This window comes from Pistacia vera, unplaced genomic scaffold (genome assembly GCF_008641045.1).
Source record: "Pistacia vera cultivar Batoury unplaced genomic scaffold, PisVer_v2 Contig495, whole genome shotgun sequence".
NCBI classification, from domain to species: domain Eukaryota; kingdom Viridiplantae; phylum Streptophyta; class Magnoliopsida; order Sapindales; family Anacardiaceae; genus Pistacia; species Pistacia vera.
The window spans coordinates 429,251-454,053 of record NW_022196329.1 but is presented as its reverse complement, the minus strand read 5'-3'; the positions used below and the strand labels follow the sequence as shown (position 1 = coordinate 454,053).

Below are 24,803 nucleotides of genomic sequence, written 5' to 3'. Positions count from 1 at the left end.
ATACCCTCAACTAATCCTCTAAAACTTTAGAACTATCGACCAGGAGAGTCCTAATAGCTATCCTTATTAGTGTCTTAAGGGACTCGAACTTAAAAGCTTATAAAATCTCTTTTTGTACATCAAGTCACCTACTAGTGGTTCATGCATATCTATATTGATTTAACATGAGGTAACATCAGGTAACATACGTAAACATCATGAATTTTCTTATATTTTTTATTCAAGAATAGAATTTACGTACGTTAGAATCAACAATATTATAGCCCACTGAAATATCAGAAACATTGGGATCAAGGCACACCGAAATCGAAACTAAAACTTGAGAAGATGTCACCACAGAAATAAAAAATAAAAGAAAAAGATTATTCATGTTCGGCAGTTGGAGGTGTGAGCTTTCTAAATGTCGCTAAAAAAACAAACTAAAACTAACAGTATAAGCTACAATGAATGACGAAGGCATTTAGAAAATTTGTTGAAGGGTCTTGTCTTATCAAACAATGGTGAAGTGACATAGAAAGTGGGGAAAGAAGATTTTCGATAAGTGTATTACACTCAATTTACATCGAGTCAATTTCGTACTTGAGAGTAAGTTTGATTGAAAATAACACATGGTTTATTAATTAGTTTGAATTAATTGTATGTTAATAGTATTCAAAACTAAAAATATCTTTGCCCATGACAGAACTATACAGTATATTCAACAATTTTACTAGTTCAATCTTCAAACTTTATGTACTACGTTATGCCTAGAGCTAGTCAAATCGATGGAGTTGCTTATAACTCTAGAAAACTTCTTAAATTAGTCACCCGTTTAATTTGTGTTTAGGATGACCAAGAAAAGATAAGCTTCAAGACTACTTTGGCCGCTAATATTATTATCCCAAAAGAAAATGAAACAAAACTGTCTTATTTATGAATACCACGTGTATTCAAGGGAGGAAAGAGTCTATCCACATACATATTATATCCAAGCGTTTGAGCGTGTCGGATTCATATTATGTTTGAATGGCCAGATCCATATTATGTCTGAGCGTGATATATTTCATATTCGAACGTCTGAGTATGTCGGATTCAAATACATGATAGGTGGGTTCTCAAAAGTATTGTCTGCTTTGAGTCTTAAAGTCTGTACGATTTTATCCTAAAAATGTATCTCTAAGTGGTAATAGTGTTCTTGTGCTATATAAGCGACCAAGACTCTCGTCTATCAACCAATGTAAGACTTTGACACAACATAATATTTTTGAACAAAAATTATCAGGAACAAGCTTGTGTAACAGGGATCGAAAATAGAAAAATACATTTATTTATAAAATAATAATTTGGCCCATGATAGAAACGTTTAAGATTGAACCTTTGAGAGTGGTGGCTTGACCAATTTTTTCCCACGTGTGTGTGTAAAAAGATCAAATCAACCCATCTTTATCTGAATTTTTTTTTTTAAATATTGATTTATCTATAAGTGTAGATTTTCAAAGAGTTAATTAATAGTGGGGTTGGCTATCTTATTATTGTAAGATTAGCATTTAAAAAACATTTTATTCACTTAATTAAGTTTTTGCATNCCCTTTTCGATAATTCATTTACCGATTAAATGAATCATCTGGATAATTCATATACATACTTTATTTTAAATGCATGACTAAATTAAGGAAGCAATTTATATATATGAATTAAAGAACTCTTTCTTCTATTATTTATGATATATACATACAAGACAAAATGCTCTAAAACCGACAACACGAATGGTTTCTAAGGCATACACTAATATACACTAACAGCTGCAAATCTGGTTTAGGAATTAGGGATCAGATTAACCCCAAAATGGTGAACCGTTTTAAACTCCGGGCTGATCAGACCGACAATGTTGTACTATTTCATTGGTCTATTACTGGTCCAAAGCGGATTTTATATTATTTTCGGTTTTTATGTTAACTCAGATCGAAGTTAAGGCCGAGTCCTGGTTGAATCGGCCAATCCGGTTCGGGTTTTAAAACAGAGCTCAAATGTAGGGGCTAAGCTAATTGTTATTTGGTAGACATTTGAGGGCAATTGTGTCCAAAATGGTATTTAATTAAAGGCAAAATAGGTATAAAAATCAAATTACCCGATAATGTTTTAATCCCAAGGGTGGGTGAGGGTATTAGATTATCCCCGACATTACCAATAATAAACACTATTTGCAATAAAAGATTTATATAATATTTTATTATTTGCAAACCAAATACTGGAATCTTACAAAATAAACGAAGATTACCCCATTATCTTATATGACCCCGATCCAAACGCACTCTAAGGGGTAAAATTATAACAAAAATAAGATTACTAAATAATCTTAAAATACCTAAAAAAATGGAGGTAATCAGATTACCTTCTATGTTACCAATACTAACTATTATTAGTTTTGAAAGATTATCGGAATCTTATATTACTTGATAATCAAGTGTGGTAATTAAGTAATATAAGATGACATTACCTTAGTAATCCTCTATTACCTCCAACCAAACACACCTTATAGTTGGTACCTCAGCTATTAAAGGCTTCTCATTTTAATCATTATTCTCACTTACTATTCTTCTCCTCTGAAACCCATATGGATATTGAGGGGTGCGTTTGTTTTATTATTCTCTATCCTATTCCCAAAATACATGTTAGTTTAATTATTTGGGAAATACTATTTTATTTCTTACATTACTTTTAGACCCCTTAAGTTTATTAATTTAATTAAACACCCCTGAAAAAAAAGTTTAAAATTTAACAAAAACAACCCCACCCACCCATAGTTGCTAGGTTTCAACAATGATAGTCAACGATTGCCGAAATCTGTTACAACAGCGTAAAAACGACCAGAATTGGCCGGTAATTCGTCGATTTGGCCTTTTTCGGTCAAATCTACAATGAATATGGCTGAAAAATGCCAGATCTTGCCGTAGATCTGGCCGAAAAAAGCCATATCAACGCACGACCGGCCAGATCTGACCGATCTGCATTGTAATGCCATTTTCAGGCCAGATTCCATCCGTGGTGGCCAGAATCTAGCACTATGGGTGGATGGGGGTGTTTTTTTCATTTTATAAAATTTTTATATATTGAGATGTTTAGTTAAATTAGCGCACTCAGGAGATTTTTTTGTTAATTTTTAAATCTCGTAATACTCACTCTATTCAACTACCCAATATTATTCCCAAAATCCTATCCAAAATAACGAAACAAATGCACCTAGAGTTTCTCTGCCACTATTACCAACTTTAATATATTTACACAATGCTATAGATTAGTGCCTGCAGCTAGTACTGCTAATTGTCATCTCTGAGTAACTGTGAACCTGAACATGCAGTATCGGTTTACTAGTGATTTTGTGTTACAATTCCAAAATACACTGATCAGAAGCTGTTTTTCAAGTAATTTGTTAAACAATGGAATTGTACCTAACACATGTTAAGTACAAACAAAGAATAAGAAAAAAAATAAAGAAAAATATCAATGTAAAAGTTGAAATCTAGAACATATCCTGGGAAGATTGAGCTTGAAATAAATCTGGAACAAACTATACATGGCATAGTCAAATGGTAGCAGATATTAACATTCCTTCATTTTACTGATACATATATATTTACAAAGAATTTATTACAAAAAGCATGCAAGAATCAAGAATTAATATGCTATCAAAAACACAAATTAACTCCAAAACCAGGTACTCTTACTCTTCAAACTAAATTAACTTAAGACGTGTTGGGAGATGATAGAACTTTTGACATATAACTCATCATCCAATTATAAATCCTTGTATTGTAAGGATTGAGAGAATTGTATTGGCAGTGACTAAAAAGATTCTAACGTAGAAAATAAGCAGGAACGGCGTTCATCAAAACTATATGAGCATCAAGAGAATCAACGAGGAAGCAAAGAGTTGATAAAATTTCAAATCTTCATTATAAAGACCTGTTACACATGAAAAAAAATGATGTAAAGCAGAAGCAACCATTAAGTAAGAATCACAACACACTGAAAATTTAACACTCCAAGTATATATATCACGTACAGACAATGCTTGCTCTTTAACTCTGAAGATATAGTTATTTGTACTTAAGACGGGAGGACATCACCGAGAGAGAAGAAATGTCGGGAGGCTTAGACTGTATATGTAGAAGCTATCATCTTAAGAAACTGTTCTGTTCTGCAATTAAATGTCACCTCACATCCATCTATGTCTTCATGTACTTTTCAGATCGTGAGGGCATAGTTATTAACAGTCATTGGGTTGAAATGAATTGGTGCACATGCAATATTCCAAGTTTTCGACCATAACCATACATATTTAAATGTAAATTTCCTTCCTAGTATGCAGATGGAATGATACATGTTTAAACCCTTGAATGAAAAACACTACAGCTGATCCCTAGTCTCACTTTAATACATTGTACTACAAGATAATGTTTTGATTCAAATGGATAGGCAGGTTTGATACCTATTGGATTCTTTGCAACAAGCCTGAACCCGATTCATCACCAGGAATTGAATTTCCCGAAATCTTACTGAAATCATTGTACAGATTTTACACAAAGTTCTCTATTTTTTACCCAAAAAACACATGATGAGTGATATAATTTTAAGACAAATGATATATCATCGTAAAGTTCCTGAGTTCTCGTTTTTTCTTACACATGATAAACTTATTCCTTGTTTTAATTTCTTGATTTCTTAACTTACATAGTAGTAGCCAACTTGGTTCAATGTTAACTAAAAATTAAAGCATACGTGATAGGAGCAACTATGGTTCATTTCTCACTCTGATGGTCAATTGGCATCTAAGTTTAAAGAAAAAAAAAAAAAAAAAAGGCACAAGAAGAAGATGGTACGTATATAATTACCACTTTGTGCAGATGCAGCTGCCGGAAGTGCCGGAATCCTTATAGCTGCATACCACAAGTCAAAATAAATAAATAATTTGCAGAGTGAATAATAACTCCAAGCGATAATTGTGTAATCATTAAAGAAAATCAATTGGATTCTGGATATTGGTTATCCAATTTGTTATCACTAGAACATACTTTTATTGCATGATGGAGCTGGTAACTGAGATGAAGAAGGCCACGGGGCTGGAATATTGTCATTGAGATCACAAATAAAGCTGATCCCAGACTTGTCAAATGTTGCATCTGAAGGCAAGCTTGGCAGGAGGCATCCAGACTCTGTTGTAGAAAAGGATAGAAAAATGCAGGTTATTAAAAACCCAATAGAAGTTAAAAAAAAAGTGCAATAAAAGGTTATATTCTAATCTTCCTACTCCACATATCTACATTGCAAAACTAAGAAACTATAGATACAGGTGCTAGGAGGTTTAGTTTCAATGCTTTTGTGCCCAAGGAGGATTGATTATGGCCAGTGTACAAATTGTGGCTGTTATCACTAGCATTGGCACGACATCAGGTGTGCGGATTCAAACTTAATTCAACAATGCAATAATAAACATTGACAAGCCTAAAATTCTAATTGGAAATAACCTATGCTGACCTAACTGGAACTATACAACATTGTTATGTGAAATTATAAAACATGAAGTATGCATCTCACCTTGACTTCCAGCGGCTGCAATCATATTGTCAATCCCCAGGACCACCACCAAAATAGCAAAATGACAAGTGTTATGCATTAGTAACAGCTTTATGCATCTGAAAAAAAAAATCTTTAATTTGGTTGTCAAGGGATATTATGAAACAGCTCCAAGGACTGACCTTGTAAAGAGAAATCCTTGAGACTTATGTGGCAGAGTTTATAAACATCTGTTGTTATATTTGACTTTTGCAACTTCATTCCTAGTAGTGTAGCACAATCTAAAGCTTGCAAGTTGGTAATGAGGCTCTGCTTCTGTAAGTGTGATACATAGCTCTCCATGGCAGTACAGCAAGCTGTCTGGTTAATAATAGGATTTTCACAGCTCTTTGCCACATGCTTCGTGTTGGGAAATGCCAAAGGGCAAACTGAAGCAGAAATCAAAAGAAAATTACTATGAAATACAAACTCAACTGGATCAAGTGAACAGATTGGCATCACTGAATAAAATAATACAGAAAATAAGGAGAGCAAACATGAATTACTACCTAGTCCAAACACACGAAAGGACACAGTAGGAAAAAAATGGAAAACTTTAATCCTTCATAAAGAAATCCCAGATACAAATAATAACAATAACCTAGAGCCTCTCATGGCCATGAATAACTGATCAATCACGTGACGAAAACTAGCAAGGATATGGTTGGATATGGACACAGACACAAAAAGAATATCAAAAGGTCTAGTATTGTCTGCATACCCAATCACATCTTTATATTCGTCTAAATACTCACAAGTATTGGAATTGTGAGCTTTTAATGATTGAACATCTGAATAATAATCTGGAAAACCCATATGAGAGCCAAACAAATAGAACATCATTTAAGGAATCCCCATTGATTATCTACAGTTTCATGAATCGATACTTTCTGATCAAAATTACGCTTCTATATCCATATTTCACTACATGCTGACCTTTATTAACATTGCAATTAGATAATCCTCTGAGAACTTCCTTTGCACGAGTCTGACCAAGTTTACTGGCCAGCCATCGGAGAACAACAGTTTTACAATCATTTATTCTAGTTGAGTGTTGAGGTAGAACATTGGGCCCGCCCATGCTCAAGGGATCAGAAGCTTTAAGTGCAATTCTTGTAGCAGCATCTGATATGGCATTCTGACAAACTTGCTCACAACATTCTTTCACAGGATCAATCTTTTCACAGGCAGAAAGGAGTTTAGAGGAATCCACAGCGCTCTCAAACTCATCGACACCTTTGACAGGACAAGATGCTTCAGTGAGGTTCGACGGATGAATAGAACATATCTGCTTAAGATTGTCAGAAGCACCCTGGGCCACCAAAAGTTGCTCAATATCAGAGAGGCAATGCTCAGCAAGGGTCTTGTTTAAAGCAAGCACATCAGTTTCTTTACTGGACTGACCAATAAGAATCACAAGAGTGGCATCTAGCTGTGGACAACACATTACATTAGCCAACAATGGGGCCAAAAACGCCCAGCAATCAGTTGAAGTCATGGTCATCAAGCTTTCGGCTGCACTGAAGTTTAACGTACAGTGTCCTGCAAGAAGAAACGGCATCAAGAGCAAAATGTTAGTATAAATTTCAACCTGTGGCTTTGAGAACCAGCAGTATTAGGCCCTGTAAGACAAACCTGATAGTTTTGGGACAGTACTATTTGTGAAGGGTTCCAATGGCGAGGGGGCAAGAAGAGGAAGATAGGGCTGAGGAGATGCAGCAGGAGAAATCTCGGGCAAAAGGGCATCTCCTTGTTTGTTTATCAATACAGGATCTTTAAGATTATATAGTTGACTGCAACAAGATTCATGGAAACCTGCAACAACATAAGGATTCCTAAGATAATTGCAATATCCAGTTGTAAAAGCACCTTACAAGTAGAATTCCAGTTTTGGAGCTAAAGTTAACAACAGGGAAATGGCAATGCTCATAATCAAAGGTTGACCCATGATATTTCAAGTCCTAAATCAATAAATTGAAGGGAAAAAAGTGAAAGTTCGTATGCTTGGAAAATTCAAATGCTTGCGTTGATAGAAGCTACTGGCTTGGTGTCTATGGGCAACTACCAGATGCTAACGGTTAATATCAGATCAAGTGATTTAAGCAAGCAGTGTATGACTCTCATGGTGAACGACTACTGTAAATTAGGATTTCAGAAACCATCATAAAGAAATATTCTTATAACAATATATATTTTTTGTAAATTTAGATACGGTAAAACTATTTTAGTACCAAATCTAAGATCCACTATATTCCATTAAAAATCAATGTCAAATGGCTCCTCTAACTGAAAGAAAAAACAAATAGCATTATTAGACATTTCAAGTGATTATCGATTTGGGGTTTGCTTAGACACAAATAAACATATTTCCCTACTCAATAAGTATTTGATAAGTAATAATTCTTTACATATGTGCTTATGCTATAAATTTGAGTTATGCTCACATATTCACAGGTTTTGTAGGGATGCAAAGAAGAGTGGTAAACATAAGGGAAGCATGGAAGTAGAGTCATGTTCTAGGACTTGGGACACTAGTGTCCAGTGAAAAAGATGTTGCTTAGACGCCAGGGTTTAAATGTGAAACTTAGTGTTTCTACTCTTATACATCGGTACTTGTGAATTTTTCTCTCATTCATGACNTTTGGTAATCTATTGAATGTTAAGTACAAGTAATTGGTTCGGTGAACCAAAAGGAAGAATATTGATCGGGCTCAGTCATAGGTTACCAATCGTATCTTCAAAAGAGTTTCAAATTTGTTAATAGGAGTGGATACTATAGACTTTACTCAATCGTTAATTTCGAAGTTCTGAAAAATTAGTTAAAGTATATGTAAATGGTCGGAATACCCCCAAAATGTTGTGAGATAATAATCCTATTTAAAACTAGCAAGCAATCTCCAAAGGAACTTTATTTTGATTATTCAAATCATATTATATTTATAGGGATCTTTGGGTCATAAAATATAGATTAGGGATCTGCGAAATTATCAATATTCCTTACAGCACAAATACCGAAGTACATTCACTACGTAACATTACAGCACTGCAAGGTTTGCAGTGAACTTAGTTTCAGTCCACGCGGCAAAAGCTCCGCAATTCCAGCACTTTTGTCCGAACTTCACTCTGTCTCACTCTATTTGGAATGACACTTTTAGCGGAGAGACAAAAAATGAATGTCCCATTTGGCCCTCAGTCTCACTGTGCCAAATTCAGGAAACCACCAAATGGTTACCGCCGTCGGAGGCACAGGTCTCCATTGACTCCGCTCGTTCACTGGAAGTTTGACGACAAACAACGCGCCTCCAGGGGCGGCGGAGGCGTTGAGATGTCGGCCAGGAAATTGGCTGCTGGGCTCTGGCAATTGCGTTTGTTGGCTCAGGTACGTGTAGATATATGGCCTTTTTGAGTAACTGTGATGTCTGCTGTGTTTGGTTGCCGGGAAAATGGTGGGAAATTTAAAGAATTGTTTTTTCTTGGGAATGGTTTGATTACAGAACTGTGTTGGGCAATGCTAGCTTGTAGTAATTATGTGTTTGGATGCTGAGAAAATTGGGACATAAGAAGACATAAAACACCATTTTCTTGGGAGCTTGATGTTAATTTATGTTGATGGAGTTGAGGAACAGAGTTTTAACTTCTCCGAAATCATAATTCATGAATAGCGCATTACGCTTAAATTATATGTTTCTGTTCACATCTCCATTCGGGACATGGGAATAATGCAGTTTTACAGAATCTCTGCAAGTGCTTAGAGAAAACTTTCAAATTAATGGCTTGATTCAGTCGATTTACTTGTTTACATATTCTTGGAGTAGGAATTGGCATGATTTCTATTTTATGCTGTCAAAAAATTTAAACTTCAATTTTCTTTAAACATTTTCCGAATTTTAAACCCTTGTCATGTTCTTTCCTGCAGCCTCGTGCTGGACATGTAAAGCAAGTGCTTCCTTTCTGTCGCACTAGCGGAGAATATGTTCCGGGAACTAAGCATCTGCAGCAGAGCCCTCTACCCGGTTGTACTCCAAACCATAAAGTCCAGCATAAGGTGTGCCTTCTTCTTTCTTAGGAGATTATAATTTTCGACCGTTCTTCGCATTCTAGAGGAAGATAATCAACATGGTTGGTTACTAGATAGTTTAGCTTGTGGCCTAAACGAAAGTAGGTTGGTTAGGATCCGCCCTCTACAACCATATACCATTTCCCTAGTTTACAAGAAAGTTGTTTGTTTGAAATTTGGTTTGACAAATTTATGCTATGCTAGTTGTGTTCAAACGATGGTAAAGTAGTAGTTTTTAATATCCTGTCCTGTCCTGTGCATCAGCTGATGTTCAATTGTCCAACTTAGAATTGCCTGATAATTAGAAATTTGGTTTTAAAAGTATTGCTTCCTTTCTCATCCTATAGATTCACTGATTCACGTTATCAATTTTCTAATTGTGTTTCTTTTTGCTTCAAAAAATTTCTAGCGTGCATCTTCTTTGCCATATCCCAAGTCAGCAATGGAAGGGGCAACAAAGTGGGAACCCAGGTGCTCGACAACATCCACTGAGCCTAATTGCTTGTACAGCCATACCAAGTTTCTTGAAGGTCAATTTAATACTCTGTCTGTTGTTTCTGCACTGCAAGCAGAATTATCACAGGCTCGGTTACGGATACATGGGCTTGAAGATGAGCTTCGGTCCTCTAAGATGAAATTTGAACACTTATTGGGAAAGCTTGGAGGAGAAAGAAACTCATGGCAGAGCAAATACAATAAAATGCGTGCAATTATTGACAACTTAAAGGATGAATTAAGCGTGGGAATGAAAAGCCGAGAAAGAATAGACATTATCAACTCTAAATTGGTCAAGGAGCTGGCTAACTCTAAGTCGTCTGAAAAGCAGCTCATGAAAGATTACGAGGAAGAAAAAATGGCCAGAGAGCTGATGGAGGAAGTTTGTAATGAACTGGCTAACAAAATTGGAGAAGACAAGACTGAAATGGAAGTGTTGAAGAGTGAAACGTTTAAATTTCGTGAAGAGTTGGAAGAAGAGAGGAGAATGTTGCAGCTGGCTGAGGTTTGGCGTGAAGAACGTGTCCAGATGAAGTTAGTTGATGCAAGATTGGCTCTTGAATATAAATATTTTCAGATGAATAACTTGCTGGCTGACCTTGAATTTTTTTTGAGGTCAAGAAGTGAGAACTTGGATGAGACTGAATTAAGAAAAGCTGAGTTGATCATACAGGCAGTCAAATCAGTGAATTTTCAAGACACAAAAGAATTTGAATATGTGCCACCAAAATCAAGTGGTATATTCTCTGTTTTTGATGAAAATCGACAAGTTGAAGCTAATGAGAGGAAGATGGATCTGTTGATGATCAAGTATAATCCCGTTGGCGATGCTTCGAACTATGATGCTATAAGTCCTGAGGTAAATGTTTTTAACAATAACCATAACAATGGTTTCGAAGAAGATGTAAGAGTATGGGCATCAGCAAGTCATATTGAGGATCAAGGTTCAAGATATTCATTTGAAGGGAGTCACCACTCTGCTATCAGAGCTAAGGAAAGCCAACTTGCTTCAAGGTGCAAAATGGAATGCAATGAGAAAGTAATTCAAGATTCTCAAAATACAGAAATCAACAAGGTATGCTCAATGTCGGGGAAACAACCAAGGCAAAAGGCATCTTCTGTATCTAAATTTAGGAGATCATTAACAAGTAATGGCAAATTCTGCAAGATAACATCACATGAGGTTCATGAAAGGCTTTCAAATGGGACAGTTTCTAGCGCGGGAACAACTTCTCCACGTAGAAAGTCAGTCGATTGGTGCAGCAGGCTCCGGCAACGAGATTCAGTAGGGCAGTTAGTATCATCGGACTCAGAGAATCCGCATATAACTCAAGGAATGAAAGGGTTCACTGAATGGCCACGGGGCATCCAAAAGAATGGTTCAAAGGCAAAGTGTTTGAAAGCAACTTAAATACACTCAGTTATATTAACTGTAAAATTTTCTTGTTTCAGGGGCACCCTCCTGCATAGGAACTGGTTTTTCTCTTTATAATTTGATCACCAACTTTCAGCTTCAGTAGCAATTTTTTCCATCACTGCCTAGTTTAGTTTTACTGCATCGCGCAAACACGAAGTTTACTACATGTTTTAGTCCCTGAAATTGTGGGCACTCCAATATTTTATTATTTCCACAGTTGAGCAATACAATTCATTTCCAGCATATTCAAATTTCTTGTAAGTCAATGCATCTTCAAGTTGAGTAGTGTTTGAGGGACAATACTTTCTCTATTCGGGTGGGGGCTGGCAAGAAGTGGGATCCCAGTGAAGTTTTCTTTTGGTCATTTTCCTGAGAAAAGAACCATTTTTGTATATGTGAGATTCGGCATTTGAGGTCCGCCATCTTGTTTCCTTTCTACCACCTTATACCCCACATGCAAACAAACTTTCATGTCCATATCTATTTGTCTACATATCATATATGGCCTATTGCTTTTAGTTATAAGTTTGACGCTGCTTTCAAATGATACACTGAAAAAAGTTCTCATCACCATTCGGTGGTTTGATATGAGTTATGATCACAATAAGAAAATTACACAACTCGTTTCTCGCAATCTAAAATACAAAAGATTGCAGCCGAAAATATAAAACCTGCAACTCCAATCTCCAGAAAGAACCAGCCTAGAGAAAATAATTGAGTCATCATTTTGAGAAGCTTTGGTAGGTTATTGAGTGAGGCAAGATTGAATTTGAAGGATATAACCTTGATTTAGGAACCCGGCTGTCCCCCTCGGATTTAAATTTGTCTATAACAAGTGAAACCGTTTATAGATTTAAAAAGCCAGAGAATTTAATTTGCTGGGAAATCTCAGAACAAGTTGTCTGAAGTTACAAGTACTGAAATGTAGATTATTAGAATTGAGAAATGCAACTGATAATCCCCATATGAACACAAATCATTTATCCATTTTTTAAGGCCTTTAATTTGTCTCTTACAAGTACATATTGGATCCCATATGTTCATAGAGATAACATATATTTCATGTTCCAATTATGCAAAACAACCCATTAGTTTCATTACCTATTGTCTGTCAATGTATTAATGGTAGTTAGATTCATAAATTAGTAATACATAGAAGAAATAAACTACATATTTGATGTATTATTCGAGAGGTCTTGTAATACCTCATATTTTTTTATGGAATTTTATTAAATTTTATTTTGTGATTCTGGGGGGTAAAGTATAAGAATTTGAAAGTTTTCAAATATTGTGATGAGCAATGATTATTCAAAGAAAAGAAAAACGGAGAAGAAGAAAGAAAAGAGAGGAAGGAGAGAAGAAAAAGAGAGAAGAAGAAGAGAAGGAGAGGAAGAAGAAAAGAAAGAAGGGAGAGAAACATGAAACCGAGAATAGAGTGGGAGAGGAGAGAAGAGAGTTATGGAGGTGGCTGGAAAAGTGGCTGCCAGCGAACAAAACTCCGGTGATCTGAATGAGAGATGAGTAAAGCTTAAAATTCCCCTTATTGATGAGTTTTAGTTCATTTGATTTGTGTTGATTATAATTGAGTGTAATGGCATGAGATTACACTAAAATGGGAAGATTGAGTTCAATAATGTTATGTGGGTAAAACATATATGTGTTTCCTAAACAAAATTTTGTTAAAAGATGTGATTTTGATATAAGGGTTAACTGTACAAAAATCTGGCCATTTGGAATTCCGAAAATTGTTGGTATGTTTTGGGTTTTTGTTTTTAAGCTGAATTTCGGATATGTTGTTCTAGACTTCTTGGGGAGTGTTTGAAAACTTATTTCACTCAAAAACTCGAAGAATTGAATTTTATATGGATTTTTTAAGTTGTCTTGTGAATTCTGGAACTTTCGTTTTCTGCAGAACATGTATATTTGGAAAATGATTTGATGCATCTATTCTTATCCAAATTGAATGATTTTTAAATTCTGGTGAATCCTATACGTGTCTAGTTTAATTCTAGAGCGTTTCATGAGGTTTCAATTAAAGGTTAAATTGTTACAAAACTTACTAGTCAGTAACCTCAATTCTAGAAACAGTTGACAGTTTTGAATGAGTTGAAAGAAAATTGTATTTTAAATAGTTATTGATTCCGGAATGACTTTAGAAAATAATAGGAACAACTTATGTGTCTCTAGAATGCCCCATTAAAATTATGGCTCAAATTGATGAATATAATTTTTATGAAAAATCTGAGAGCGACCAATGTTTTGTTATGAGACAGTTTTGTTAAAGAAGAAGTTAGGTTAATCGATCTTTTGGTGTGTGAAATGTCCAATGATTTTAATATTGAGGTTTCACCTTAGAGGGACTTATGTATGAACGATTTATTAGATTTTGTATATAGGGAGACAAGCGGCGTCATTGTTAGAGGATTTCAATCTTTTTTTGTGCTTAAGGGTCGAGCTCCAAAATGGTGAGTGGAAAATCGAAGCCCGAATTTTCATATTGAAGTAAATGTTTGTTATAAACTTCAAATGGTTTGTTTTGGTTTACTATTTGCCATAGTTTAGTGATTTTTCTTTATATAAATATGATTCATTACTAAGGTTATTGGTTTACATGAGAAATTGAGGTTTTTGGGGAAATTGTTGTTGATAATACAAAAATTGGGCTAAAGTGTTATTATGAAATCATGTTGAAAACTTGCATTTTAGCCTTATACTGCATATGAGAATTTAATGTTATGTTATATGTTTTCTTTATGAATGAAGGCATGAGATTTATGAAAAATGGTGAGTTAAAGTTATGTATATTAATGATAGTAGTTTTCAAACCACCATTATAGTACCTATCCCCTCAAATTATTGACTTGATTCTACGCATGTGTATGATTGGTTATTTGCCCGCTCAATTGGGTCGAAGACTTGAACGAGGCAAATATCGCTAGACAGGATATGATTGTGTCGACCTGAGCGATGCATGGTCTCGCTGGGTCAAAGGCTTGAGTGGTGACCTATTCCGCCTAGTAGGATAGATTTAGTGGTTCAACCCGCACGTTGTTTGATCTTGTCAAGTTGGATAGATTTACCCCTGAGTACTAGTTGGGTCAGAGTTTTCACATGTGATTGAGAGATGGTTTGGATATATATATATTTGAAATAAAAATTTATAAATGCAAATGTTATCTATATATGAAATGTTTTTAGAAATGATATGATTTGTTTACCATAAAAGTTTTCAAAAAGAAGTTTTGCGATGAGAGAATTCAGCATTGGTTATGAAAGATGATTTATATTATAAAATGTGTTTATGGAAACAAGATTTTATAAGAATAAACGCTTTATTGTATATTGAAATGTTTTATTTCATACTAACTTATTCCTCACTCATTGAACATTTCTAGCTCACCCTTATTTTTAAATGTTTTTCTTTCCCCCCTCCCCCAGGTCAGGAAGGAGATCGTGCAAAGAAGTAAATCTAACTCAAGGTTGGGCCACAAGACTTTATTTTATCACATGTGTCATAGTTGTGTTTTATTTTCCGCTGCTAAGTTTATGTTTCTTCATCATATATTTATTTTATGTTTTGGATTGCAAAAGATATGGAAAAATATGATACCATACATTCATTTTGTAAAAATTCAGTTGCATTTCTTTATTTGCAAATGATGTTATATTTATTTGTGAGAAACAAAAAAGAGTGTTTATAAATGTTTTAGCTGGAAGAGTTTTATAATGTTTTAATTCATAAACATGTTTCATAGTTTTTCCACATGGCACGTCTCAGTCACTTGAGTCTGATGGATGTGCCCAGAGCCTATGGGACAGGGAGGGTCGTGTCAGGTTCTTAGTTTAAGTCCCTTCCTAGTTACTAATAAGATAACCACTGGAGCTCTTACCCGATCGATAATTCTAGGATACCGAGAGATTAGTTGAAGTGTACGTAAGTTGACCTAAACACCCTGGTCATAAAAAAAGAAAAAAGAAAAAACATTTGTCACATTTTACATCATTGATGGATGAGAGTATAAGTCAATTTTCGATACATTTTTGGGGCCTTAATTTCTTAACAAAAAGTTGGATGAATTAGAAAAAAATATGATGCGATGTGCGTGAACTTTTGCAATGAGCTTAATTAATAGGTTCATTTTTCTTAGGAGTTGAGTTTGTAAAATGATCTTATCCAAATGGTCGAAGAATTGGCACAAGTGACAAATATATCTGACTCTTAAAATGAAAGATGTTTTGTCATTACTTTTTATGCAATAATTTGGCCTCAATTAAATGGACATATTTTGATTTTAGAAGAAAAAATATATGTGCATGTTGTGCAATAAATTCATACAACATGAATTCACATCACATGTCACTCTATATTAAATTTACTTCATCTATAAGTCTCTTGAGGATAAGCTTCACTTATGTGACGTGCCACTTTACTTGAAGTTTATTTCACTAGTAAGTTTACTTTAGGCCAGGTGTCATCTCATATGAGAATGGTTTCACTTGCAAGTCTATCAAGACTTACTTCAGTACAAGTCAACCAGTGTACGTGTCATTCTACCAATGTTTACTCCACTTATAAGTTGTGACACTATATAAACCTATATTTTAACCTAATTAGGGAGGCTCATTCAAGCCGCACTTATAGACAAAAAAAGCAAAGAAAACAATATAAAAAAATAGTAGATGTAGAATTTGCATCAAACATCTGAATCATTTTATAAATCTATTTTTTGTGTTATTTTTATACTTTTATTTCGTTCATTGATCTAATATTAGAATCATGAGTTTAATACAAACTCTTACATAAATTTCACAATGAATCTTACGTACTTTTCGTTTGTATAAATTTTTGCATTAACTCTATGCAACCCAAAAGTAAATCCTTGAAGACAAGCTATATATAATACCTACTAGTTAATTGAATGTTTGGTATCACAAAGATTTACTCTTTGGAGGGTATTTAAGAGAAAACAGGAAATTAACAGAAACGACAATGACATGCATATACATTCAAGCCTTTTACCACAAGAATTAATGAAGCACGCGTGATGAAGAAACAAGAAAGTTGCGAAGCATGCATTTATTGAAAGAGAGATTTCACATCAAGCATAATCAAGACGTCTATCCGATTCATGCTTCACCAATTAATAATCCTTTCAAGTACCCTCCAACATAAATAAAAAATAAAGCAAGACCAAGATGGAGAGATAATGGCGGACATAACTAACTATCATATAGTTGAGTTTCAGAGACATATTTTACAAGCCATAATAAATGTTTAACTTTCAGATAAACTTGAAATGATCGTTCATGGGGTCTTTTCCAAATTCCCAACAAATCGTTCACCCAATTAACTTTGGTCCAAAACAAAACTAGAGAGATATACCCAGCTTGCTTCTAGTGCCATTCTCTCACCATGACCAAATTGAGCCCCACAGCTTATCAGAGGAAAAAAAAAAAAAAGGGACTTGCCTCCACCACTTGAGCCAAAAGTTCAGTCGTCATAATGTGCAAGTGGGTAAGAGCATTTTTCTTAGTTTCATCACTGTAAAGATGTATATTCTTGCTTTCTGTTAACTGTCATTGTAAATTATAGTTATACTTTAGTAATAAATTGATCATTTTCATTAACACACACGTGTGGTGGGCACGTGACACACCAACATTCCGTAGCTAACAAGTCCTTGTCATTATCTCCAACCTTCTGTTGATCTTTGTCTTAAGCTTGAAACAACAGCCTTCCCATTTGTACTCTTTTGAAGTAAAAGCAAAGAAACCCTAACCCTAAACCTACCAATTATCAAAATAAACCCTAGCTCTCTCTTTTCACCAATATTCATCACTTCTCCATCCCCCATGGAACCTCAAACCCTAGCTCTTTCTCTTAACCCTATTCACAAAAATTACAGCTCCAATGTCGATACTTCCCGCCCTTTTCGCTCCGTTAAAGAAGCTGTTGCCGTCTTCGGCGAGCGGTTTCTCGTCGGAGAAATTTACTCTCCCAAACGCTTCTCTTTCAGCCCTCCTACAAAGCATGAGATAATTACACCATGGAAATATTCGTCGAGCCCTCAAAACCCTAGGGAAGTTATTGATGACGAAAAGAATGAAAAGAATAATAATGGTGAAGTATTGGATACTTTGAAGAAACTCGAGGCAGAGCTCGAGGAAACAAAGATGGAGTTGAAGTTGCTGAAGAAAAGAGAGGCGGAAACCGAAGTTGCGTTGGCGACTTTGAATGCTGAGCTTCATAAGAACATGTCGAAGTTGGCGGAGGCAGAAGCCGATGTGGCGAAGAAGGCGATAGAATACCATAGAAGAAGAGAAGATCAGGAGAGAAAGAGAGAGTTAGTGAGAAAGAAGGAGAATTCTTTGACTTTGGCTCAAATTTTGTGCGTTGAAGAGAACGATATTGATGTTGAAGCTCATGCAGCTCGTTTTCTTGGAGGGAGAAGATCGGAGGGCAAGATGATGAAGAAGAAGCCAATTGTTCCTCTTGTTACAGACTTGTTCTTCAAGAAAAAAGGGTCCCCAAATAATTCTACAATTCTTCATAGCACTATTTATGCATCTCCTAACATGTACTTCAGCTGAGAAACTGGGACTCATTTTTTCTCTGCAACCAAACATCACATGCATCGAGCGATCCATTTGTATGTTAATATTGTTTTAATGAGTGTTGTTAATTAGTTTGTGTAAGTTTTTTCTGAGAGATATGTAACGAAGAATTTGTCACTTCATCTTTTTTTATAAAGTAATTAAAAATGTTTTGCTTAATTAATCTGCTGTACATGCATGCATGCCTTAATTAATAAATTTTAAGATCAATAGAAAAAGAATTAATATTTAGATATGTTTGCTCAGATGGGGCAGATAGATGCCCACCAGTATTATTATTATTCTTATTTTTTCGGGTCCTAAAGTTAACAACTGAATAAACTTTTAGTAGACACCCTTATTAGTAACCGAAGAGAATATCGAATTTAAGACCTCTTGAATAATACACCCAAAAGTTCTCATCGCTCCACCCGATTACCCAATGGTGGTTAATGCCCACCAATATTGGCAGAAGCAGAAATTTTATATTACTTATTTTTGTTGATTTTTTTATTCATTATTTTAAAGGCTATTAAAAAAAAAAAAAAAAGGGTTGGCAATTTCCAAATTCTATTAGAAAGATATATGGTTGGCTCTACACCTGAAATATTTAGATTACTAATCTTTTTTTTTTTAAACAAGAAAAATACTATTATTTGCAATTAGTGATATGTATTTAATTTACTTATCATATATAATTAATTTTTTTATAATTTTTTAATAAGCAGATATGTGTTCTTTTGGACTTTTATTTATACACATCCTCGTCCCTAATCTTGGTTCCAAGGGAATCATTTGCCCCCATAGCCAATATATACTCAATGGGGTCACTTGATCACACTAAAATTTTGAAATGATTAAAAATAGGTATATATTTTATAGTAATTAACAATTTTCAAATTTTAGTATTTCCACTAAGATATTTCCATATTTTATTGATCTCGAGATTCGAAAATACTCATTTTTTTCACGTTTTCTCTCTTCCTCAGTTCCTTTCCTCTTTTCTCATACTTTCTTCTTCCTTTGGTTGGATTAATCAAGAAAAAAAACTACCCATATTTGGTTGCAATGTTTTCAGAATATAAAAAATCGTCGAGGATAATTATAGAATTGATAATTTGGTATGTATAACTTTTAAAATTAATTTTTTAGATTACATTTTTTTTTTTATGCTTATTACTTTAGTATATATTTTATTGTAAATTTATCAGCTTTGATCTTTTGACACCATTGACTAGAAATCTTGGCTACGCCCCTGCCCCATCCCCAACCCTGAAAATTTTCAGGATTTTCTAGCCGAGGGGATCAAGTTATTTCAAGTAACCGACCTATGATGTTTTATTGTCAACGTTATTTTTTAGGTCAATTATTGTCCAAAAAACCTCTCTAAGACAGTTATTCCATATTTGACTCGTTTATTTTTAATTTATGACCATTAATTTAAGGGTGTGTTTGGTTGAGCCATTTGGGGTTATCCCCCATTACTGAGGTAATGTCATCTTATACTACTTAGATTATCACGTTTGGTTGTCAAGTAATATAAGATTTCAATAATCTTCCAAAACCAATAATAATAATTAATTACTATTAGTTATATAAGAGGTAATCTGATTACCTCTATTTTCTTAAGTATTTTAAGATTATTTAGTAATCTTAACTTTGTTACAATTTTACCCCTTATTAATAAAATTTTAGGACAGTAATGCCCTTATTACCTAAACAATTTACAATAAATTTATGGACAATTTTAGCTTTATACTCAAGATTTTTAAGACAGACTTACCCTTGTACTTCAAGCAAATTACATAAGACCATAGCTACCCCTAGCCACCTAGGAGGACTGCCAGCCACCACCATTGATAGTCATTGGAACAGTGCACAACCGACCGGATCTGGCCATGTGTCGATAAGGTCGTTTTTGGCATGGATTTGTGAAAGGGGCGAACCCAGCCCCTTTAAGTGTAGGCGTAGGGATAGGCCTACCCTCAAATTTTATTAAAAAAAAAAAAAAAACCAAATTTTTCTGTAGAAAAGTCTTCCCTAGAATCTCTCCTTATCCTTTGGGATTCAATATGTCTTTACTAATTTGATCATTTTGTCCTCCCTATTTCCCCTAAATTAGTCCATATAATATACCACACAAATCACTATTAATTGTAATTTTTAGTTCTATGACCTGACATCATTGTCTGTAGAAAATCAAAATCTAATTTACACCTGTGTAACTACAGCTGTTGTTGCTGATCTTCAGCCTTGATTCTAGTATGAAAATCAGGTATCTTCAGCCTTGATTCTTGTATTAAAATCGGGGATTTTTTATTTGTTTCTTTTTTAGTTTGTTCCTAAGCTTGTATAAATAGCTGGTTTGTTTCTAGCCATAATCAACACAGAAGAAAAAGAATTATTCTCTCAAAAATCTACATGGTATCAGAGCAAGGTTGTTGAAATCTCTCTGCCATCTCTTTTCTCAATTCTTCCTACAGAAATCTCTGAGCTCTTTCTACCGAAATCTCTCAGCTCTTCTTGCTGAAACTTCTCTTAGCCTAAATACCATTCTTTCAATCTTCCATTACAAATTATGGAATGGCAATTGATAAAGAAGCAACTATCGAGAATATCTCTGAAGTCACAACTGGTCAAAGAATTACTAGTTCAAACAACAACCATGTTTCAGTTAAGGATAAACCAACAGATCCAAACCCAAGTCCATTCAGCAAGGAACAATTGGAACTTCTACAAAAATCGATCACTCCATCCACACAAGGTTCATCATCTTCCAATTCCAATTCTGACCTAGGATCTAGATCTTTGGCCCAAAAAGGTAACTTTCTTATAGCCTTAAATGTAAGAAAAGAACATGGAAACTATTGGATTATCGACTCTAGACATCTGATCACATGTTAGGAGATATTACAATGTTTAAAAATTATACACCTTATACTGGAAATTTCACTGTTCATATTGCAGATGGTTCTCTCTCATATGTAGCTGGCATTGGGTCTATTATTATTTCCAAGGACCTACCCCTTGAATCTGTTCTTTTTGTTCCTAATTTTGATTGTAATCTGCTATCTATCAGTAAACTCACTCGGGATAAGAATTGTTTTACTAATTTTTTTCCAAATTATTTTGTTTCTCAGGATCTGAATTTGGGGAAGACAATTGGTTGTGCTGATATGTGTTCGGGTATCTATATCCTCAAGACCACTGATTTTCCTGATAGACAACCTCAATCCACAGGTGTTAAAAAATATCTTTTTCTGTTTGTGTTCCAAATAATGAGAATAGTGTTATGTTATGGCACTATCATTTGGGTCATCCTAATTTTAGGTATCTTATAAAATTTTTCCCATCATTATTTAAGAATAATTCCAAGAATTTTCAATGTGAAATATGTCAGTTATCTAAACAAGTTCACAACTCTTACCCAACTCAGTTTTATAAATCATCTTACCCTTTTTCAATGATTCATAGTGATGTCTGGGGATTATCTAGAATAAGAAATGTTACTGGCACTAGATGGTTTTTTTTTCATTCATTGATGATCATACTAGAATTTCTTTGGTATTCTTAATGAAAGACAAATCTAAAGTAAGTCAAATTTTCAAAAATTTTGATACCATGATTCAAACACAATTCCATGTCAAAATACAAGTTTTGAAAACCGACAATGCAAAGGATTATTTCAATTCTTTTCTAGGTAATTACTTGTTAAAAGAAGGAATAGTTCATGCATTGATACCCCACACCAAAATGGGGTAGTTGAAAGAAAAAATAGGCACTTGTTAGAAGTTGCAAGATCACTCATGTTCTCCACCAATGTTCCAAAATTTTTTTTGGGGAGAAGTTGTTCTCGCTGCCACTTATCTCATAAATAGAATGCCTTATCGTGTGTTAAATTTCCAAACTCCTTGTCAAATCCTGCTCAAATCATATCCTCATACCCAGCTAATTTCCACTCATCCACCAAAAGTGTTTGGTTGTATGGCCTTTGTTTACAATAAACAACCAAACCAAAGTAAACTTGATCCAAGGGCTATTAAGTGCATCTTTCTAGGGTATTCATTGAATCAAAAAGGATACAAGTGTTACTCCCCCATCACAAGAAAATTCTACAACACAATGGATGTAAACTTTTTTGAAAACCAGCCATATTATCCCAAAAATGACATTCAAGGGGAGAATAGAATCCAGGAATATCAATCTTGGGAAACATAACACATTGAGATACCTATAGTTCCCATAGCCGAGATATATACCAATTAGGATACCTGAATCCGAAATGCTCCTTATCAATTCTGAGTCTAATCCTTCTAAAGTTTAGTAAAGTACTCCAACTCCATTCTTTTCTCAACTAACTCAATCTCAAAATTCTAAGTCTAATCCTTCTAAAGCCAAGTCAAGTACTCCAACTCCACTCATTTCTCAACCAACTCAATCTCAAATTGTGAAAAATAGCGAGGTCATTGTCTATTCTAGGAAAAAGAAGGGAAATCAAGAAGATATAGATGACCAAACACATCCCAAACCAGTCCATGAAGATGAACTGAATCCAAATCCAGAGGAAACACCTTCAGGTAACACTAATAACGATCTCATTAAGTCTGATCAAGTAGAGAATTATGATCTTGATTTACCTATTGCAAAAAGAAAAGGAACCAGATCATGCACAAGCCACCCAATCTTTAACTTCATCTCTTATAAAAATTTGTCATTACGATATCGTGCATTTGTTGCAAATCTTACTGATATTCAGATTTCAAATAATGTCCAAGAAGCTCTACAAGTACCTGAGTGGAGAGCTACCATTGAAGATGAAGTCAGAGCTTTAGAAAAGAATGACATATGGGAACTTACAAAACTCCCAGAAGGGAAGAATCCAGTGGGATGCAAGTGGATTTTCACAGTAAATTACAAAGCAGGCGAAAGTATTGACAAGTTCAAAGCACGACTTGTAGCAAATGGCTCATGGAATTGACTACCAAGAGACTTTTGCACATGTGCAAAATTGAACACAATCAGAGTCTTGTTATCTTTGGCTGAAAACCATGACTGGTGTCTTCATCAACTAGATATCAAGAATACTTTTCTTAATGGTGACCTAGAAGAAGAAGTGTATATGCAAATTCCCTTAAGATTGGGGACCAATCTAATATCAATATGCAGACTTAGAAAATCTCTATATGGGCTCAAACAGTCCTCTCAGTCTTGGTTTGACCATTTTACCAAGGTTGTGAAAAAGGTTGGGTATTCACAATGTCAGTCTGATCGTACCTTATTCGTAAAACAATCTGTTGGGGGAGCATTAGCCATCATCATTGTATATGTAGACGATATAATTTTGACAAGAGATCATGAGAAGGAAATAAGTAATCTCAAGAAATTCCTTGCTAAAGAGTTTGAAATCAAAGACTTAATACTTCCTTGGAATGGAAATTACTCGATCAAAGAAGGGAATTGTTGTCTCACAACGAAAATATGTCCTTGATTTATTGAAGGAAATTGGCATGCTTGGCTGTAAACCTGTTGATACACCTATGTACTATACTACAAAGGTGGGAGTTGTAGAAGGAAGTACTTCAGTTGACAAAGGAAGATATCAAAGACTTGTTAGAAAATTTATCTATCTTTCTCACACTAGGCCTGATATCAGTTTTTCTATCAGTGTGGTTAGTCAATTCATGAATAATCCAACCGAGGAACACATGGAAGCTGTTTATCGGATTTTAAGATATCTAAAAATGACTCTAGGAAAGGGATTGTATTTCAAGAAAACATAAAAAAAAGGTGTGAAGATATTTACCGATGTTGATTGTGCTGGGTCCATAACCGATCGAAGATCAACTTCAGCGTATTACACGTTTGTATTGGGAAACTTGGTTACCTAGCATAGCAAGAAACAACTAGTGGTAGCAAGAAGTAGTGCAGAAGCAGAATTTAAAGCTATGGCATAAGGAATCTATAAAGGAATTTGGTTAAGAAGACTTTTATAGGGACTACAAATTCAGTTAGAAGATCCTATGAAGATGTTTTGTGACAATCAAGCTACCATAAGCATTGCAAAGAACCTAGTCCATCACGATCGAGCAAGACATGTGGAAATCGATTGACATTTTATTAAGGAGAAGATAGAAGAAGGAATCATCTCAATGGTTTACACTCCAACTACTTGCCAGACAGCCAAAATCCTGACCAATGCCCTTTCTAGAATGAGTTTTGAAGATTTGAGATTCAAGCTGGGTATGACTGATATCTATAACCCAGCTTGAAAGGGAGTGTAGAAAATCAAAATCTAATTTATAGTTGTGTAACTATAGTTGGTGTTGCTGATCTTTAGCCCTGATTCTGGTATGAAAATCAGGGATCTTCAATCTTGATTCTTATATTAAAATTGGGGATTTTTTATTCCTTTCTTTTTTTAGTTTTTTCCTAAGCTTGTATAAATAGCTGGTTTGTTTCCAACCATAATCAACACAAAATAAATAGCATTGTTCTCTAAAAAATCTTCACTGTCATTTCATATGTACTTACCTTTTTGTCTTACATCCCTCAACCTAATTAATGACTTAACATACTCCTATTCCCTATAAAAGATTCCATGCGGTAACTTACACCCCTTATTAATAGAAATTGTAAGTTATTTTGTCA

The 24,803-nt window shown here is 34.6% G+C and overlaps 3 protein-coding genes across 3 annotated transcripts; 2 read left to right on the top strand and 1 right to left on the bottom strand.

Annotated features, from left to right (window-relative positions):
• Positions 1-3,553: 3,553 nt before the first annotated feature.
• LOC116105205 (uncharacterized GPI-anchored protein At1g61900-like) lies at positions 3,554-7,540 on the bottom strand. The gene is made up of 8 exons (XM_031391640.1): positions 7,537-7,540; positions 7,228-7,407; positions 6,529-7,134; positions 5,736-5,981; positions 5,575-5,589; positions 5,052-5,192; positions 4,872-4,916; positions 3,554-3,942 (listed from the first exon to the last, which is right to left on the bottom strand). Exons 1-8 carry the CDS (start codon positions 7,538-7,540, stop codon positions 3,872-3,874), a joined length of 1,308 nt encoding a protein of 435 aa, XP_031247500.1. The 3' UTR covers positions 3,554-3,871.
• Positions 7,541-8,708: 1,168 nt separating this feature from the next.
• LOC116105198 lies at positions 8,709-11,796 on the top strand. The gene is made up of 3 exons (XM_031391637.1): positions 8,709-8,971; positions 9,509-9,637; positions 10,059-11,796. Exons 1-3 carry the CDS (start codon positions 8,735-8,737, stop codon positions 11,553-11,555), a joined length of 1,863 nt encoding a protein of 620 aa, XP_031247497.1. The 5' UTR covers positions 8,709-8,734; the 3' UTR covers positions 11,556-11,796.
• Positions 11,797-17,332: 5,536 nt separating this feature from the next.
• LOC116105219 (WEB family protein At1g75720-like) lies at positions 17,333-18,278 on the top strand. The gene has a single exon (XM_031391653.1). It carries the CDS (start codon positions 17,415-17,417, stop codon positions 18,150-18,152), a length of 738 nt encoding a protein of 245 aa, XP_031247513.1. The 5' UTR covers positions 17,333-17,414; the 3' UTR covers positions 18,153-18,278.
• Positions 18,279-24,803: the final 6,525 nt, after the last annotated feature.